Raw genomic sequence first — 20,443 nt, forward strand, 5'->3', positions numbered from 1 at the left:
AGGCACGAACTAAGGGACACAGTTTAAAAATAAGGAGCCTCTCATTTACGACTGAGATGAGAGCTTTCGTTCCTTCAGGGTTGTAAGTCTGTGGACTTCTCTTCCCCAGAGAGCAGTGGAGGCTGGGTCATTGAATATTTTTAAGGTTAAGTTGAATAGATTCTTGATTAACAAGGGGGTCAAAGGGTATAGGGAGTGGAAAGGAGTGTGGAGTTCAGGCCACAATCTGATCAGTCATGATTTTATTGAATGGTGGAGCAGGCTCAAGGGGTTGAATGGCCTCCTCCTGCTCCTAATTCGTATTTTTGGTTCTGTCCTGTACTTTGGGTCTTGTTCAATCAGATTACTCAATCTGCAAAAATATAAACTTTTTTTAGACTTTAGTTTCCCACAGTTTATATTGATGTAATTCACCTGTTTTACCTGGACTTCGAGCTGGTATGATTCACAGATTGTGATGGGAAGCTGTTGGTGGAAATGCTCGCTAATAGCAATAAAGAATAAGTAACATTGCTTACACTTCTATTGGAGCAGTGTAAAGTCCCAAAAGCTGCTGTGTGCATATTAGCAGACTCTCGGAGTACAATTCCATGTAATGATGCTGCTTTTATATTTGATGCTTCAATATGGTATTCCCTACGGCCTCCTAGATAATCTGGTGAGCAAATGCAGTGTGATGAAATACCAGAGGGCATTCACAGGCATGCCTGTGCCAGCACCCTAAGGATAGTATGGAGGATAAATGGCATTACTGCCTGTGGCAGTGGGTTGTAATAAGCAAGCTGCCTGGCAGACTGCTGACTTCAGTTTTTCCAATTGCAGTTCCCCTTCATATCATAGACTAGATGGAAGCTTGGCTGAAAATCTCATCTTCAGAGAGTTTTGAATACCTGAAGGCTCCCCTTATATTGCAATACAGGAAGGAAAATATTAGCCACAGCTGTCAGCAGATGAACCTCCGTTCTGCAAATCAAAGATAGATGAAGACAAAGAGGGTTCCCAGGACCCAGGGATAGTGAATGATACTGGGCATATTGGTATTATAGCAACTGCAGACTGACATTGTCAATTTACATTGCACTACTTAACAGGAGTGGACCTAGTTAGCCTCAAAAGTCAATCTGTTCACTACACTGAAGTGCTGTCGGCGACGCTTCTCTATGTCGTTCTCCTTGGGACGAAGGTCAGACTAATGAGATTGAGGAGATAGTTTAAGTGCCACTGCTGATGGATAAGGATAACCCAGTGGAGGCTCCTTTGAAGTTTGAACATTAATTCTATGAGTATTGTTTAAGCTGTGTGATTAGATAAAATTTAAAGCAAACTATATTTCTTCTTTCATTATGTATAAAAGCATTTTTAAAATTTACCGGTATTGAAAATTCACTTAAATAAAACACAATGCTCCATCATCCTGTCATCAGGCATTCCTTGCTTGAAGCTTATAATCAGCAACTATCTTTTGCTTCAAATGCCTCACCTTAAATGTCTCTCTCATTCTCTGTGATGGTTACTTTCAATTTCTAAAGTCTGTGGCAAAGATTCTGGTCTTTCATCTTCTGAATCTGTCAGGTGTCAATCAATCAGTGATAAAATGTTGTGTAATGTGCGAACAAAACTGTAATATGGTTGGCATCTTACATTACTGAATGTACTCAAAATGTTTCTTTTCATACATACCAACCTGGAAAAGCAGCAAAAAAAAACTAAAGAGCAATTTCAAGAAGATTTGCAAATCTTCCAAATGGCTGTTAACTCAATCATGGTCCAACTGTGACATGTAACAACAAGTAGTTCCACTGGCAGTGCAACGCACATAGGCTATTAACATAAACTGTAGGTACAACTAATGTTCCTTTATTTGTACTGGAGGGAGAAAAAAGCCAAAACACCGGAAGGTGGATGAAGTCCGGAAGGTATATTTTCTGAGGAGGAGGGGGGAAATCTTGGATCATGCTATCTGTCTTCCCATCCTCGTTCTCCAGAACTTTATTGCGAAGTGGGGGTTGGTGGTGATGAGCCATTAGCAAAGGTCCCATGGGGAGCAGAGGGGGGACTATAGGTCCAAGAGTGCCATTCAAGTTCTACCTGAAGAGAATTATTTCACTGTGTGGAAGGGACCATCTATTGGACAGATCAGGAATGAACTGACGTGCCAGAGCAAGAGAGCAAAACAACATGACAAAGTGTGCCCAAAATAGCTGATGAGCTTAATACACATATATAAATATACACACACACACATACCACCTTTGTAATTGACTCCTATGATGATGGTAAATGGTTAGCGTTATTTGCCCAATATCTGTGACAAGCATGAATGGAATAAGAAGATATAACTGGATTAAAGGTGCCAAGGCTGGTAGATCAGAAGCCGGCTCAAATTAAAATTTAAAAATAAGGGGTTGCTCGTTTAAGACAGAGATGAGGAAAACTTCTTTTCTCTCTGAGGATTGTGAGTCGTTGGAACTCAAAAGACAGCAGAAACAGAGGGTCTTTGAATATTTTTAAGGCAGAGCTGTATAGATTCTTGATTAACAAAGGGGTGAAATGTTATCGGGGGTAGGCAGGAGGTTATAATCAGATCAGCTATGATCTTATTGAATGGCGGAGCAGGCTTGAAGGGCCAAGTGGCCTACTCCTGCTCCTGGTTCGTATGTTCGTATGTAAACTCTTTGTTCTCTGAATCGGACCTGAACATTTACAGTGCTGTCTTCTTGTTTCCAGAATAAAGCACGAAAACATCGTGGCCCTGGAGGACATCTATGAGAGTCCAAACCATTTGTATCTTGTGATGCAGCTGTGAGTATGAGACAGTGTAAATGTTTTCTGGAGCTTGGACTGTTTGGAAGAGCAGACAGTTCACAACGATAAAACCTGTTTTTACAATGAAGCACACAGCAGCTGCCTTTTTAAATGCAATTCTAGATCTCCCAGTTAATTAAACAATGAGAATAATTGAAAAGTTAACCACTTTGCAGGTAAAATGGGCAAAGATTGGCAAATCTATTGATTAACTTACAGTAAAATTGCAGCATTGACTGGAGAGACCATATCAATGAAATATCAGAAATACTAGAAGCCATTGGGTTTCATTATCAACTCTGGTTGGACACATTCCCAGGAGGTTTCATCACCTGGTCTCTGGACTCCCAAGTGTCCCACCACCACAATTCTGCCATTGGTCCTCTGAGGGCCTTTAGTTATGTGGACAGATTGGAGAAACTGTTTTTTTTTAGAGCGAAGCGAAGGTTGAGAGGAGGTTTGATAGAGGTGTCCAAAATTGTCAAGAGTCTAAACAGAGAAGATAGAATGAAACTGTTGGCATTGGCGGAAGGGTTGAGAATCAGAAGGCACAGATTCAAGGTAATTGGCAAAAGAACTATAGGCAGCATGAGGAAAACCTTTCTTATGCAGTGAGTGGTTAGGATCTGGGATGCACTACTGGAGAGTATGGTGGAGGCAGATTCAATCGAGGCTTTCAAAAGGGAATTGGATAAGTACATGAAAAGAAAAAAAATTGCAGGTCTTTGGGGAAAGGGTGTGGTAGTGGGACTAACTGAGTTGCTTTTGCAGACAGCTGGCATTGGCACAACAGCTCATATGGCCTCCTTCTGCACTGTAACCATTCTATGACATGTCCAACCTCATGGTTCCCACCTTCTGACACCAACTGGAAAGCAAAGAGGCTTAGTTACTGATTAGGTGATGACTGACTTTCTGTCAAACAGTTTATTTATCTCATCTCCAATATTTCTATCATTAATAATTGAGAGTGGTCAATGAAAATGAAAAATATTTTGTGTGGTTTTTTTTAAAATGTCCCTGTGATGTTTCTCTTGGGTTGCTCATAGCAGTGTCCTGGAGGTTAATGTTTAAATCCTGGAGACTCCAGGATAATCCCAGAGGACTGGCAATCCTACCTTTGGGAATGAGATTACCAAGAAATGGGTCTGGGTGAATTTTGGAATGAACAATTGATTGATATCCCTGTTTTCAAGAATCGCAGTTGTCTTTACTGTGAAATAAAAAACATAGTTGGGATGTAATTACAGTGTGAGATTCGCATTCAAAATGCTTAACGAATTTATTGGAAACCCCTTTATCTTCTATTTTCACAACTCTTGGTGGCAGGTTTTCCAGAAACGCTTTCTAGGCTGGTCTGAATTTGAAAATCCATTAAAATGAAAGATCCAAAGTGCCACTCGCTCCTCCTCATTGATGATTTCCTAAATGAACTGGGATGACAATGTCAATTGAGGCGGGAAATGGTGCTGTTAACTTTTGAAAGACATCTAGGATAGGGAGCTGGTTAGCTCAGATGCCTAGAGTGTGGTTCAGAGCAACGATGGCATGGGTCCCATTCCTGCTCTGGCTGAGGTACACTTGGGATCTGTCTCCTTACCTGTCTGTGAATGTAGAGTGGTGCCCCTCAAGTTAGGAAACCAATTGTCTCTCTGAATAGAGATAGATACCTGTGGTCCCTCATGGACTATGGCTAATTACCTACCTACACATAAGGTTTGATAATGCAGTCTAGCCATGGCACAGACCTCTGGGACCACTGCCCCTTGGCTCCTGCATGCACCTGTACACAAGTGACCTGACCTCACATTGTACCAAAGGAGCAGCTCACCTCAACATTTCTTTGGTGCTCCAGTTATGTTGGAAGAGGAAGAAACATGCTTTCATACAAATTACTGCCACTCTCTGTCCCACACTCAATCACTTTCTCTCCCACACTCACTCACTTTCTCTCTCTCACTCACTCAGTCAGTGTCCCCCACACTCACGCTCTCTCCCACTCTCTCACTCTGTCTCCCACTCACTCACTCCATCTCTCTCTCTCTCTTTCTCTCTCTCTAACCCACACTCACTTACTCTCTCATACACTTGTGAGCCTATCAGCAGCAAATGTGGGAGAGGAATGGCCTGTGATTGGAGGAGCAGTTTATTTCAGAATCTTCCACTGCACTGACCGTCATTTTGAAAACTACCTCTGGGGGCGACATTGGGGGTCTTTGCGAGTTACATCTGGCCCCAGGCCACGGGTTGGAGATATCTACTGTCGTGTATATAGTACATGCCGCAGCCACAGGGTGTGGGTGGATGTTTAGGGTGATGGATGGGGTGCCGAACAAGCGAGCTGCTTTGTCCTGGATGGTGCCAAGCTACTTGAGGGTTTTTCTTTGAAGCTCCACTCATCCAAGAAAGTGCCCAGTTTTCTAAATGGCTTATTTTCAAAGATTGCAGCTTGTATTAATGCTGCATTGCACCCGATGGGTGCTAACATTTACTGTCTTTGTGCTCACTAGCTGATTTTCACTGCGGACGGATTTTCCTATAAAGATGGTCTAAATATGGAGCGTCATTCAAAGCTTTGGCTGTGACTGTTAGAGGCTCCAAGGTACTCTAGATAAGGGGGTCACATTTACGGAGAAATCCCTTCATAATGAGTCTGAAATACAAGCACAACAAAGGCAACATGTCCCCGTATAGGCAGCAAAACAAAAAATACAACTTTGTATTTGGATTGTGTCACAAAACATGTGCACACAGTAAGTACCGGGCTACAGTTCAGTTTGGGAGTGGCAATTGAAATCGTTTTAATGGAGATATATCCCCTTTTACGGGGCTGATACGTGGAACTGATGAAAAGCAGACACCCAAAGACTAGAAAGTTGTGACATGAGGTTCTGGAGAAGGATAGAATGGGTAAGTTGGAGAGGACACAAGAGCAATGAGGAAGTTCTCAGGGAGGTGGAGGAGGAAAAATCGGTAGTGAATATCATCAAGAAAAGTCAACAAGGTTGGATTGGCCATATTCTAAATTATGAGAACTTGCTGCAGGAGGTGAGTGAAGAAATATTAGAGGGACGTTGACCAATAGGGAGAAAGAGAATGATGATGATGTTGGAAAATGGGAGGCTGCTATAAGCAATGAAGAGGAAAGCACAAGACCGAGAGGCATGGAGAAATGTGCAGGAGACCTGTCTTCACTGCTACTGTTGAGATTCTGTCTCTCGCTGTGCAACTCACCCTGGAATTTTCCTAAACTCAAGCACAGCTTGAATACTCAGTGATTTTCACAGCTGATTGAAATGCAGTGAGAAACATTCTTAGAGGGTAACAGTGATATTGATGTAATTACAGTGGATGATACTCTTTTAACCTAGCACCAATCCTTTTAGAGCTGGAGTCAATGCAAGGAGTGTTCCCAATCTGCTATGGTTCAGTGCTGACACATCCGTGAGCTGTATTTTTTTGTGTGGCTGTTCCAGCTGCAGCACTTCAACCAAATGAATTGAGATTTTTATATCTTGTTGGTGTTTCCTGTGCTTCAAGAGTCTCGTATGCAAAGATCACCTTAAAGTGAATGCAGACTAATGCAATAAGTAGGTCTCCCCAAAGTGGTGAGCAGTAGTGAGTGAGTCAGTTTAGTGGGTGGGGGGGTTTTTAGATAACTTATTTATTTTATTTACCATGTTACAGAGCCAAGCAATAGCCTTGTTGGTGGTTAGATGGAGTTCTTTAAGCCCGCCTCCAAGTTTGGTCAGTGGACAGCCCTCGCCAACGTGAGTCATTGTTGGGACTGCATCATTGCTGCAGCCTGGGTGGTCTTGGCGACCATGATGGCTGCACAGAGGCCTTGGCCGGTCCGAAATGGTTTTAAAAGGGCCCACCGTCGCCGTGGGAGATCAAATCCAGGTGGACGAGCAGTGGGGTCTACGATAAGAGAGTGGTTTCTGGTGGATGTTTCTCCTGTCAGTCCTCCTGCCACAGGTCCTTAGCTGTTACTCCTCAGTGTAGTGGCTTTAACCAAACGGGGTGGTGGGAGGGAAGGTGTACTGCTGGTGGGTTGGGGGAGTCATTGAATCGGGGCAGGCTTGGGATGGAGTAGACTTTCTCCAGTAGCTTACCTGTTGCAATTCCCCCCTGGTGTTGTTGGGGTGGGGGGGGGGGGTGTTGGTGGTGCGGGGGCAGCAATGTTGTTCAGGACTGGGAGCCAGGGGTGGGGGTGAGTTGATCAAAGAGTACCTGTGATGTCATTGAGTTGAGATGCACGCCCTGGTTGGACAGAGACTGAAGGACAGTCCTCACCCTGTTTATTTAGTTGCCATCCTTGACAGAACCCTCACTAACCTGCAACAACCCCCTCAGTAAACTGCCCAGTACCTCATGGGGATCACAGTCCAAGACCCTAATGACCTCTGCTCTTGCCATCCATACAGTGGCAGCAAGCGACACTACAACACGACTAAAATAGATGGAGCAGCTTGTGAATACCTCCTGAATGCACTTTTCTTATTTCTTAATGCAGTGTTAGCAACCCACTGAATCAGACAGATCATAACAATAGCGAACCAGAAAAGACTTTATGAAGCCTCAGGAATTTCGCTGAATACAGACTCTGATGTGAGACCATATTAATGCAACAGGGGCCTGATCACAAAACATCCAACTGACAAAGTTATCAATCTTGTGTCCTACTAACTGACTGCTACTGTATCAGATATTTCCAAATATATTGCTTTAGCAAATCTATGTAAATTTAGCAAATCTCATTTCAGTGAAGGTGAATTGATTCATGGAGCTGAGATCATATTCACCAACGTCCCTTTCAACCTCATGAGACATGTGGGGCCACTTTCACTGTTTGACAATACTTGACTGAGTGTACTAGTTGTTCACCTGTATCCCTCTCTTCACTGTGTTAAACTCTGCATGTTCTGGTTAGAAGACATTTCATCTGTATTATATATGTGTGCGTATGTATATATATATATTATATATATATATATATATGTACATATGCATGAAGCAGTAACATTCAAGTTGCATTTTTACTATTTTACAATTGGAGTACAGGCAATCTGTTCATTTGGTTCTGCTGTAGTAAACTGGTAAACTGCTTGTGACAGGAGAGCTGTGAAGCCATGATGGGAGATTTTCCTGGGTTTTGCTCAGGCCTTTTGGAGTATCCGAGCATGATCACCAGAAATAGGAACAGGAGAAGGCCGTTTGGCCCATTGAGCATGTTCTGCTGTTCAATGAGATCAAATTTGACTATGACACAGTTGGGCCCCTTCATCCAAGCACTAATATAGTCAGTAAATAGTTGAGGCCCCGGCACTGATCCCTGTGGCATTCCACTAGTTACAGTTTTCCAACCTGAAAATGACTCATTTATGCCCACTCTCTGTTTCCTGTTGGTTAGCCTTTATCCATGGTAAAATATCACTCCCAACACCATGAGCTCTCCCAGTAACCTTTTATGATGCACTTTATCCAATACCTTTTGGAAATCCAAATATACTACATCTACTGGCTCCCCTTTATCCACCCTGCTTGTTGCATCCTCAAAGAACTCTAATAAATTTGTCAAACACAATTTCCCTTTCTCAAAAACATGTCGGCTCTACCTGGTTGTATTATGATTTTCTAAATGTCCGGCTACTATCTCTTTAATAATGGATTCTAGCATTTTCCCAATGACAGATGTTAGTCTAAATGGCCTATAGCTTCCTGGGCCAGGATCTTTAGGTCAGTGAGCGGGAGGTGAGGCCCACTCACCAACGCGTAAAATGACGTAGGGTGACATCAGGCGGAACTCCCGACGTCACCCCGCCTCATTTCAATTTTCAGGTCAGCGGGGGAGCAGCCGAATCAGCTGTGTGCCCGCCGACCTGTCAACAGCCTATTGAGGCCATTTAAAAAGTACTTAACATAATTAATGGACCAGCCCATCCAACCTTAAAGTTGAAGGGCAGGCTGGGAGCCCTGGCGGGCTTCAGAAAAAGCATCAAACTCCATCCACGGGCGGGATGAGGTTTCATGAGGGTTTTTAAAAATTGAATAAATGTTTGATTTAAAGTGATGGACATGTCCCAACTCATGTGACAGTGTCACATGAGGGGACATGTCAGGGAAATTTTGTTTATGCCCCTTTACAATTTTTAAATTTGATGCTGATCTCCCTGAGGCAGCGCTTAGCCTCAGGGAGATGAGTGCGCTCTTTCGTGTGCATGCATGAAGGAGCGCACTCTCGGCTAAGGGAACCCCCCGCTCAGGGAGTGCACAGCGCTTCCTGGCGAATGTCACACTGGGCGGGCCTTAATTGGCTCGCCCATGTAAAATGGCGGCACACCCCCAATTGGGGGCGTCAACCAGAGGCGCGCCTGCCCGCACCCACTCCTGCACCTCCTCCCTGACGGGGGGAAAATTCTTCCCCTGCTTTCTGTCTCCTTCCTTTCTTGAATAGAGATATTCCATTTGTGGCTTTCTAATTCGCTGGGACTTCTCTAGAATCTAGGGAATTTTGGAAGATGACAACCAATCCATCCACTATCTCTGCAGCCACTTCCTTTAAGATCGTAGGATGCAGTCCATCAGGTCCAGGAGACTTCTCAATCTTTAGTTTCATTAGTTTCCCCAGTAGTTTTTCTCTAGTGATTGTGATTGTTTTAAGTTCCTCCCTTCCTTTACCTCCCTGCTTTTTCACTATTCTTGGGATGTTTTTTGTGCCTTCTACTGTAAGACAGATTCAAAATCTCTGTCATTTCCTTGTTTTCCATTATTAATGCCCCAGTCTCACCCTCTAAGGGACCAATGCTCACTATTGCTACTCTTTTCTTTTTTATATACTTGTAGAAGATTTTAATGTCTGTTTTTATATTTCTTGTTAGTTTTCTCTCATACACCAATTTCTCCCTCTTTATTTTATTTTAGTCATGCTTTGCTGGTTTCTAAAATTTTCCCAATCTTCTGGCCTACTGTTAATCTTTGCAGCATTGTATGCCTTTTTTTCAATTTGATTCCATCTTAACTTCCTTAGTTAGCTACAGATGGTGCATCCTTATCATAAAGTTTTTCATTCTAAATGGAATACACCTTTGTTGAGAGGTGTGAAATATCTCCTTAAATGTCTCCCACTATTCTCTACTGTCTTACCTTTTAATGTATTTTTCCATTCCACTTTAGCCAACTCTGCCTTCATACCCTTGTAATTGCCTTTATTTAAGTTTAAGATACCAGTTTCAGGCCCAAATTTCTCACCCTCAAACTGAATGTGAAATTCTATCATGTTATGATCACTCTTACCTAGACGATCCTTTACTATGAGGTCATTTATTAATCTTGTCCATTTGAACTTTACCAAGTCTAAAGTAGCTTGTTCCGCTCCAGATTGTATTGTTCTGAGAAACTTGCCCGAATACGCTCTATGGTCTCATCCTCCAGGCTACCTTTGCCAATTTGATTTGCCAATCTATATGAAGATTAAGATCCCCCACAATTATTGCTATACCTTTCTTATATGCCCCATTATTTCTTGATTTCTTTTCTGTCCTACAGTGCAGCTACTGTCAGGGGACCTATAAACTACTCCCATCAGTGACTTATTCCCTTTGCTATTACTCACTTCCACTCAAACTGATTCTACATTTGATTCTGCAAACCAAGATGATTTCTCAATACTGTTCTGATCACATTCTTGATTAACACAACTACCCCACCTCCTTTTCCTTTCTTCCTGTCCTTCCAAAATGTCAAATACTCTTGAATAGCCTTGGTCACTTTGCATCCTTGTCTCTGGAATGGCTCTCATCATACTCACTTATTTCTATTTATGCTATCAGTCCATCCATCTTGTTATGAATGCTGCATGCATTCAAGTAAAAAGCCTTTGACTGTCTTTTTACCATTTTCCCTGCTGTGATTTTAATTGCTGGTGCACTGTTATGTTTGTACGCTCTGTCCCTTCCTGTTAAACTTTAATTATTACTATACACGTTGCTACCCTGCACTATTACCTTGTTCTTTCACTTTAACTTTCCAAATCTCCCCTTATGTTGAGCCCTACCCCCCACCCCTCCCCACTATTTAGTTTAAAGCTCTCTCTACAGCCCTAGTTGTACAATTCACCAGTACACTGGTCCCAGCTTGGCTCAGGTGAAAGGCCATCACAGTGATACAGCTCTCTCTTTCCCCAGTATTGGTGCCAGTGCCCTATTTCTCCCACCCCATCTTTGATCCATGCATTCAACCCTCTGATCGCAATTACCTTATGCCAATATACTCCTGGCTCAGGTAATAATCCAGAGATTATTACCTTTATGGTTCTGATTATTAAATTAGTTCCTAGCTGCTCATACTCCCTCAGCAGAACCTCTTTCATAGTCCTACCTATAATGTTGGTACCCACGTGGATCATGTCAGCTGGATCCTTGCCTTCCCACTCCAAGTTCCTCTCCAGCCTCGAGGAGATGTCATTAATCCTGGCACCGTGCAGGCAACATAATACTCATGCTCCCAGCCGCAGAGAACATTAACTATACCCCTAACTATACTGTCCCATACTATAACTACATTCCATTTTGCTTCCCCCCCCACTCCCCCCCCAAATTTGATGAAATATCAGGTGGGTCAGGCCAAATGCCCAGATGCCTGATTTCACTTGTAAGTTTAAATGGTAGAAAAATTCCTTTACAGGCAGGTGATTGGACTTGAGTCGATTTTCTGCTATTCTCTGCACCCTGACCCATACAGATCCAGGAAAATCTCCCTATAATTGCATCTGTGTGACAATCCTCTTTGAACAGCACTTTTCTCTCTAATTCTCAACTTCGCCTTTAACAATTGGTTAGTGTGTGAGAGCTGTTTTTCTGAACGGACGAGTGTGGCTTTGTAGAGGTGACAAGGAAGAGGTCAGCAGCAGAACGAAAGATCTACATTACAGTTTGCCTCCACCCCCCCAACCCCACCCACGCACACTGTTGTGAATCACAGAGTTACCAGTACCATTCCTCCTCGTGCTGAACTCCAGGCCAAGGTGATTAGGCGATTTAATGATGACTTCCCATAGACGCATGTTTAATCGCTGTTCCGTTTCACAGATCAGTCTGGTTTTCTGTCCAATAAATAAGATCAGTGACACGCAAAGCAATTAAATTTAATAACAAAGTATTTAGAAGCGCAATTTTGAGCCATGCCTTAGTCATACAGAATCAAACCTAGTTTCTAATATATTGGAATAGAATATTTGCTTAAAAACTTAAGCCGCCTGCACTAGTTTTCTGAAGTTTGTTTTTAAAATAAAATGTCTGTTTTGTGACTTAGAGCAGTTTGTAGGTGCCCCATTATAATCTGTACTGAGAAGTGACAGGCTGCAGATTTTATTGACCGTCTTCTGCCGTTCCTTCACCCCTTTGGCTGCTCTGTTGTTAACCCAGTGTTTAAAGACAATGGGCTGAATTTTCATTCGGTTGTGGACGGGACTGGGTATGGTCTGGTCGGGACTTTCCTGCTACTGTGCTGGTTCGCCGGCATGTTCCTGCCTCAAGGCCATTTTGGAACCTGCGAGCGGCAGGTAGCCATTTAAACCAATTAAAGGGCCTATTAAGGCCACTCTCCCAATATCGATTGTAATTTTCTAGTTGTCATACAGGCCTCACGCTCCGTTTGGCAGTGTTGTGCTTTATGGTAGGAAATCTGCCGTCCTTACCTGGTCTGGCCTACATGTGACTCCAAACCCACAGCAATGTGGTTGACTCTTAACTGCCCTCTGAAATGGCCTGGCAAGCCGCTCATTTGTATCAAACAGCTAAAATGCCTCAAAGGAATGAAACTGGCATCGACCGAGGCATTGGAAATGACAATGGCAAACTCAGCCCTGTCGACACTGCAAAGCCCTCCTTACCAACACCTGGGAGCTAGTGCCAAAATTGGGAGAGCTGTCTCACAGACCAGTCAAGCGACAGCCTGACATAGTCATCCTCACAGAATCATATCTTACAGATAATGTCCCAGACACCACCATCACCATCCCTGAGTATGTCCTGTCCCACTGACAGGACAGACCCAGCAGAGGTGACAGCACTGTGGTGTACAGTCAGGGGGGAGTTGCCCTGGGAGTCCTCAACATCGACTCTGGACCCCATGAAGTCTCATGGCATCAGGTCAAACATGGGCAAGGAAACCTCCTGTTGATTACCACGTACTGCCCTCCCTCAGCTGATGAATCAGTGCTCCTCCATGTTGAACACCACCTGGAGGAAGCACTGAGAGTGGCAAGGGCACAGAATGTACTCTGGGTGGGGGACTTCAATATCCATCACCAAGAGTGGCTCAGTAGAACCACTGTAGACCGAGCTGGCCGAGTCCTAAAGTACATAGCTGCTAGACTGGGTCTGCGGCAGGTGGTGAGGGAACCAACAAGAGGAAAAGACATACCTGACCTCATCCTCACCAACCTGCCTCCCTCAGATGCATCTGTCCATGACAGTATCGGCAGGAGCGACCACTGCACAGTCATTGTGGAGACGAAGCCTCATCTTCACATTGAGAATACCCTCCATCGTGTTGTGTGGCACTACCACCGTGCTAAATGGGATAGATTTCAAACAGATTTAGCAACTCAAGACTGGGCATCCATGAGATGCTGTGGGCCATCAGCAGCAGCAGAGTTGTATTCAACTGCAATCTGTAACCTCACGGCCCAACATATCCCCCACTCTACCATTACCACCAAGCCAGGAGATCAACCCTGGTTCAATGAAGAGTGCAGGAGGGCATGTCAGGAGCAGCACCAGGCATACCTAAAAATGAGGTGTCAACCTGGTGAAGCAATAACACAGGACTACTTGCATGCCAAACAGCATAAGCAGAAAGTGATAGACAGAGCTAAGCGATCCCACAGCCATCGGATCAGATCTAAGTTCTGCAGTCCTGCCACATCTAGCTGTGAATGGTGGTGGACAATTAAACAACTCACTGCAGCAGGAGACCCACAAATATCCCTGTCCTCAATGATGGGGAACCCAGTACATCAGTGTAAAGATAAGGTTGAAGCATTTGCTACAAGCTTCAGCCAGAAGTGCCGAGTGGATGATCCATCTCGGCCTCCTCCGGAGGTCCCCAGCATCACAGATGTCAGTCTTCAGCCAATTCAATTCACTCCACGTGATATTAAGAAACGGTTCAGGGCACTGGATAGGGCAAGGGCTAAGGCCCTTGACAATATTACGACAATGGTACTGAAGGCTTGTGTTCCAGAACTTGCCATGTCCCTAGCCAAGATGTTCCAGTACAGCTACAACACTGGCATCTACCCGGCTATGTGGAAAATTGCCCAGGTATGTCCTGTATACAAAAAGCAGGACAAATCCTACCGGGTCAATTACCGCCCCATCAGTCTACTCTCCATCATCAGTAAAGTAATGTAAGGGGTCATCAACAGTGCTATCAAGTAGCACTTGCTTAGTGATAACCTGCTCACTGACACCCAGATTGGGTTCTGCCAGGGCCACTCAGTTCCTGACCTCATTACAGCCTTGGTTCAAACATGAACAAAAGAGCTGAACTCCTGAGGTGAGGTGAGAGTGACTGCCCTTGACATCAAGGCAGCATTTGACCAAGTGTGACATGAAGCAGACCTGTCAAAACTGGAGTCAGTGGGAACAAGGGGGAAAACTCTCCACTTGCCTGGATAAGTGCAGCTGTCACAATGCTCAAGAAGCTTGACACCATCCAGGACAAAGCAGCCCACTTGATCGGCACCCTATCCACAAACACTCACTCCCTCCACTACCGTCGCACAGTAGCAGCAGTGTGTACCATCTACAAGATGCACTGCAGGAATTCACCAAGTCTCCTTAGACAGCAACTTACAAACCCATGATCACCACCATCTAGAAGGACAAGGGCAACAGATACATGGGAACATCACCACCTGGAAGTTCCCCTCCAAGCCACTCACCATCCTGACTTGGAAATATATTGCCGTTCCTTCACCGTCACTGGGTCAAAATCCTGGAACTCGTTTCCTAACAGCACTGTGGGTGTACCTACACCACATGGACTGCAGCGGTTCAAGAAGGCAGCTCACCACCACCTTCTCAAGGGCAACTAGGGATGGGCAATAAATGCTGGCCCAGCTAGTGACGCCGCCATCCTGTGAAAGGATTAAAAAAAACATTTCCTCATGTCATCTCTGGTTCTTTTGCAAATCACCTTAGGGTTCTGGACCTTCTGCCAAATGGGAACAGTTCCTCCCCATTTACGCAATCCAGACCCTTCAAGATTTTGAACGTGTCTAACAAATCTCCTCTCAGCCTTCTCCAAGGAAAAGAGCCCCAGCTTCATCAATCTATCCACATAACTGAAGTCTCTCATCCCCGGAACCATTCTCAAAATCTTTTCTGCTCCCTTTCTAAAACCTGCGCATCCTTCCTGTTGAGCTGAACCAGTGTCTTATGAAGGTTCATAACTTGTTTTTGTGCTCTGTGCCCCTATTTATAAAACCCAGGATTCAGTATAATTTATTAAGTGCTTTCTCAACCCGCCCTGCCACCTTCAATAATTTATGCACATAAACACCCAGGTCCCTCTGCTCCTGCATTTCCTTTATCATTGTACCCTTTACTTAATGTCATCTCTCCTTGTTCTTCTGACCAAAATGTAACACTTAAGATTTCTCTACGTTAAGTTTCACCTGTCGCGTGTCTGCCCATTCCACCAGCCTGTCTATATTCTCTTGAAGTCTGTCATTATCCTCCTCATAGTTCACAACACTTCCAAGTCATGCGTCATCTTCAGATTTTTGAAATTGTGCTCTGTACACCCAGGTCTAGGTTATCAATATAAATCAAGAAAAGCATTAGCCCCTCTATATACCATCCCCCAGACTGAAGTAAGTAAAACTTTCGGTAATTCATGTTTTAATAGCTTTGAATTAAATCATTAAACTGTTGCATAATGAAATTCTGGCTATGCTAAAGACTAATGACTCAAAGTACCAGATGATTCAAAATAAAATGCCTACCCGCGCTAACATTTTTCACTTAAAGAAGCATCGTTTTACTCACATCGGGGGACGCAAATGATTAAAATATAAGAAAACAACATAATCATAAATTTGGAAATGATACGGCCACCATATTTTCTCAGAGCTCCTGTACCTCAAAATTTGGCACTATCCCACTACCTGTGACTCCAAAGCAGGAATGTTACCACTAAGTCAATGTATTGCTCCTATATCCTCTGTTGTAACATTCCGCCTTGGACATTTCTTTTCAATGTCTTTAAGTGAATTTTATTTTGCAATTTATTTTGAAAGGTTATGAACGTATTGGCGCTGCAATTATATGAATTATTGCCCTGTTCTTACAGGGTTTATGTATCAAATTCCCAGGAAATCATTGTGATCTAATGCACTGCACCACTCACAGCTCCGCTAGATTTTTAAAAATTGTAAGTAGAGTCTTAGTGTTAAGCTGAACAGGACAATTTCAGGACTGCTTTGTAAACAAACATTAGTAAATTGCTTCTGCTGTCAGCACGACACAAATTGCTGCTTTGCCCACAGCAGATCGCACTGCAAATGGAGGATATTGTACTGGCATCATTGCATTTTGTTGGGCGTTTTGTTCATGAAAGGCTCTTCATTTCCAGACATTGTGAGCTGTGAGGCTTTTCTGCAAGCAAGATAAATGCATAAAACATCACTCGTTGCGCAACATAGCATGCAGCCCATATTAAAATCAAAGGAAGGCAGTGACGGTTTTTAAAGGCTTAATGAAGAAATGAAAGGATTGTAAATCTCATGAAGATATTTGGGATGTTTAATAGCATTGTGCTCTATTTAATGACAGCAATGTGTCGTGTTAGATAGTGACTGTATTTTCATAGGTTTTTATTAATTGTCCCTGTTGGTCTGTAAAAATGCATTTCCTGTCTGGGTATCGCCGCCTAGTGACCATTTTGTGCTTGTGTGTGATAGAACATAAGATAAGAAATAGGAACAGGAGTAGACCATTTGGCCCTTCGAGCCTGCTCCGCCATTCAATAAGATCATGGCTGGTCTTCTTGTGTTTCAATTTCCACGTTCCCGTCCAACCCCGATAACCTGGTCTGGCCTATATCTGACTCCACACTGATAGCAACATGGTTGAGTCTTAACTGAGAGAGCCTGGCAAACCACTCAAGACGATGGCTCACCATCATCTTCCCAAGAGTAATTAGGGATGGGCAATAAATTACATCCCATGAATGAATTAAAAAAAACTCTTTTCATCTGGGTGGATAAATACGTATGTTCATCTAAACATTACAGAGGCAGCATGTTCTAATTTTGCTATTAGTTTAGTGACAGTTACAGTGTTAGGAGCAATTAGCTTTGCCCATGCAGTAAACTTTGCTTTTACCTTTCACTAAGTGATAGGGCAATCTGAATTACTATTCCATATGTTCAGATGTAAACATTCTTAAACTTCTAACCCAGTGGCCTGTTCGACCAGTCACAGGTCAGTGAATGTGGGAATTCTAGTTGCCTTCCACATTCGCAACCAAATTGTTTACCTGCACCCTGACTTTATTCCTCTGTCCCCTTGGTGCTCTGCATGAACACAAATTCATGGTTACAAATTGTCTGGGTGGCACCAGATTGGGTGGCCGCTTTGCGGAACACCCCCATTCAGTCCATAAGCAAACCCCTGAACTTCCGCTCGCCTGTCATTTTAATTGTCCATCTTGCTCCCGCACTGACCTCTCTGTCCTTGGCCTGCTGCAGTGCTACAACGAAACTCAGCGCAAGCTTGAGGAACAGCACCTTATCTTTCAACTCGACACTCAACAGCCTATTGGGCTTAACGTTGAATTTAACAACTTCAGAGAATAATCTCTGCCTCCATCTTGTTTCACGGCCCAGGCTTTTTCCCTTTGTCGAGCGGGCTCGGCTGGGGTAGGCAGGAGCGGTTGGGAAGCTGACCGTGATCGGGGCCGGACTACGCGAGCCCAGTGCAGCCTGTGTGGTGGGGGGTGGGGGGTGGGGCCGGAGGAGTGCAAGAGCGCAAGTTCACGCATGCGCATGGGTGCGCACTGGAAAAGCTCCCTGAGGCATGGAGCTGCCTTGGAGAGATGAATAGGTTTAGGTTTGACAATTAAAGAAGAAAGGTTTTTGAAATCTTGAAAAACATGTCCCCTCATGTGGCTCTGTCACATGTGTGCAGGGCCATGTTGGAAATTAGGATGAAATTTTCTTTCTGATGACGGATTGAGACTTCATCCGGCCCCCTGGATGAGATTTCGCAAAAAATGCAGAGGCCGCTCGGCCTTTTCACCTGCCCGACAGGCATAAAGTTGGACGGTCAGCGAAAAATTTAAACCAGTTACATTGTTAATGGCCTTAATAGGCCTTCTGATTGTCGGTGGACGCACTGCCGATTCCTGCCTGCGTCTGCCAACTGAAATATTGCGCGAGTTCACGATGGTGTCGGGACGCTCGCCTGATGTCATCACACATCATTTTATGCTCGAGGGGGTCGGGCAAAAAATCCTTGTGGTTTTTTTTGTGTTGCTGGGTTGGTCTTGTTTTGTTTCTTTCTTTATCCCTTCATGTTGCATTCAAATGTTTTTTTTTTATGCAGCCATCCGCACATCATTTGGACACAAACTTTGTTCCTTTACTATATCCATTACCATTCTCCTTGGCTGTTGCATTATGAGATGTTTTGTGCCCTCCACCCTATCAGCAGACCTTCTTCTTTGTTCTCCCTGCCCCACCCCCCTTTCCACTGACTTCAAAACTCTTAACATTTCTACCTTCCTCCAGTTCTGATGAAAGGTCATCGACCTGAGACGTTAACTCTGTCTCTCCCCACAGATGCTGCCAGGCCTGCTGACAGCTTCCAGCACTTTTGTCTTTCTTTCCAGCTTCCGCAGTATTCTGCTTTTGCACAAACTGACTGCCAGATTTCCTAATTTGACTACACTTCAAACGCACTTCATTGGCTGTAAAGTACTTTGGGACAGCCTGGGGTTGTGAAAGGTGGTATAAGAAATACCAATTTCTCCTTTTTTAAAAAATGTCAACACCAAAAATCTTGGCACTGGCTTACTTACTGGTGAAACTGAACCTGACAGATCAGAATGACCTGTACTTGCATTTAGAATACGACAGGTTTTCTTTAAAAGAGACATTATTTTGACCGTTTTGTATTTTGCTGTTGTTGTATTAACAGGCCCCAGGCAGGGCACTTTTAGGGCCCTGATAATCCCTGAGTTATGCAGTGAAAAATCAGCCAGGGATTCTATTCCTAATAGCGAGCTGACATCTCCTGGGAAGAAGTGCTCATGACTGAGCAGAGGAATGGGTTTTACATATAATTACATCAAGATTAGAATATGAAAACAGGCCCAATTGTTCCCATCGTTGCATATTAAAATGGTATTACATGGAATTTCTCCCAAGTAATCTGTTCACTAGAGCACAGTTGTATTGTTTAGCTTCCCCTATTTTAATCGCTCCATCATTGGTGGCTGTGCCTTCAGTTGTCTAGGCCCTAAGCTCTGGAACTCCCTCCCTAAACTGCTCCACCTCTTTACCTCACTTTCCTCATTTAAACCCATCCTAAAAACCTACCTCTTTGACCAAATATTTGGTCATCTGCCCCAATAGTTCATGTGGCTCAATGTCAGACTTGGTTTTTAGGATTAACAGGCCCTGTTAAGTGCCCTAGGGCGTTTTATTATGTCAAAGGTGCTATATAAATATGAGTTGTTGTTGTTGTCATCCATAAATTTCTGACTGCAGGTCAGAACAAAAGGATAAGATTAAAAAAAAATTCATCCCATGTTTTAAAAAAAATCGAAATCATAGTTTCGGTGGATTGAACCACTTCTCTACTCTGCAATCTCTGTCTAAACCATAACTTGACAGCTGAATAATTACAGTATTGGTGCAGAAGTAAGAAAACAGTCAAAATAATGTCTCTTTTAAAGAAAATCTGTTGTATTCTTAATGCAAGTGTAATATACTTTATAAAAATGAGCATGAATTAAAAAACGATCATTATTATAATTTTTCATATGCCTGTTTGCCAGCAACAGAGAAATGGAAAAACAAGGTGCTCTCCTGTAATCAATTGTAAGTCCATCCTATTTTTCACTGGAAAAAATGTGGACTTTGTTCCATTCCATTTGTATGGTACTGATGGTGTTGTTTTAGGAAGTGGACATACCTTATAACGGAGTTGATAGCATTCGTAATAGCCTCTTCTGTCGAAGGCACTGACATGAGCTGGGCTATAATTCTATCAATGTTGACAACTGTCCTTACCTAAATGCTCATTCTTCACGTGAATGCCTAATGTTTGACAGCAGGCTTTGTCATGGACACAGCAGCCGATCTCCAGTCCATAAGACCATAATATATAGGAGCAGAAATTAGGCATTCGGCCCATCGAGTCTGCTCCGCCATTCAATCATGGCTGATAAGTTTCTCAACCCCATTCTCCCAACTTCTCCCCGTAACCTTTGATCCCCTTACCAATCAGTCAGTCCTCACCCATCGCCCATATGTGCTTATTTTCTATAGCAGGAATAATGGGTAGTGGTGAGAACCAGTTTGGTCTTCCCACACCTGAGCCTTAGCGACACGTGAGGCCAA

The 20,443-nt window shown here is 43.6% G+C and overlaps 1 protein-coding gene across 1 annotated transcript in view; it reads left to right on the forward strand.

Moving 5' to 3' along the window:
• The window catches only part of camk1da (calcium/calmodulin-dependent protein kinase 1Da), a 426,293-nt gene that overhangs the window by 223,726 nt on the left and 182,124 nt on the right, over positions 1 to 20,443 (forward strand). Inside the window, exon 3 of the mRNA XM_041203439.1 lies at positions 2,728 to 2,802. Coding sequence (XP_041059373.1) covers positions 2,728 to 2,802 — 75 coding nt within the window. The remainder of the gene's footprint in view (positions 1 to 2,727; positions 2,803 to 20,443) is intronic.

The sequence above is a fragment of the Carcharodon carcharias genome, chromosome 13, assembly GCF_017639515.1.
Source record: "Carcharodon carcharias isolate sCarCar2 chromosome 13, sCarCar2.pri, whole genome shotgun sequence".
NCBI lineage: Eukaryota > Metazoa > Chordata > Chondrichthyes > Lamniformes > Lamnidae > Carcharodon > Carcharodon carcharias.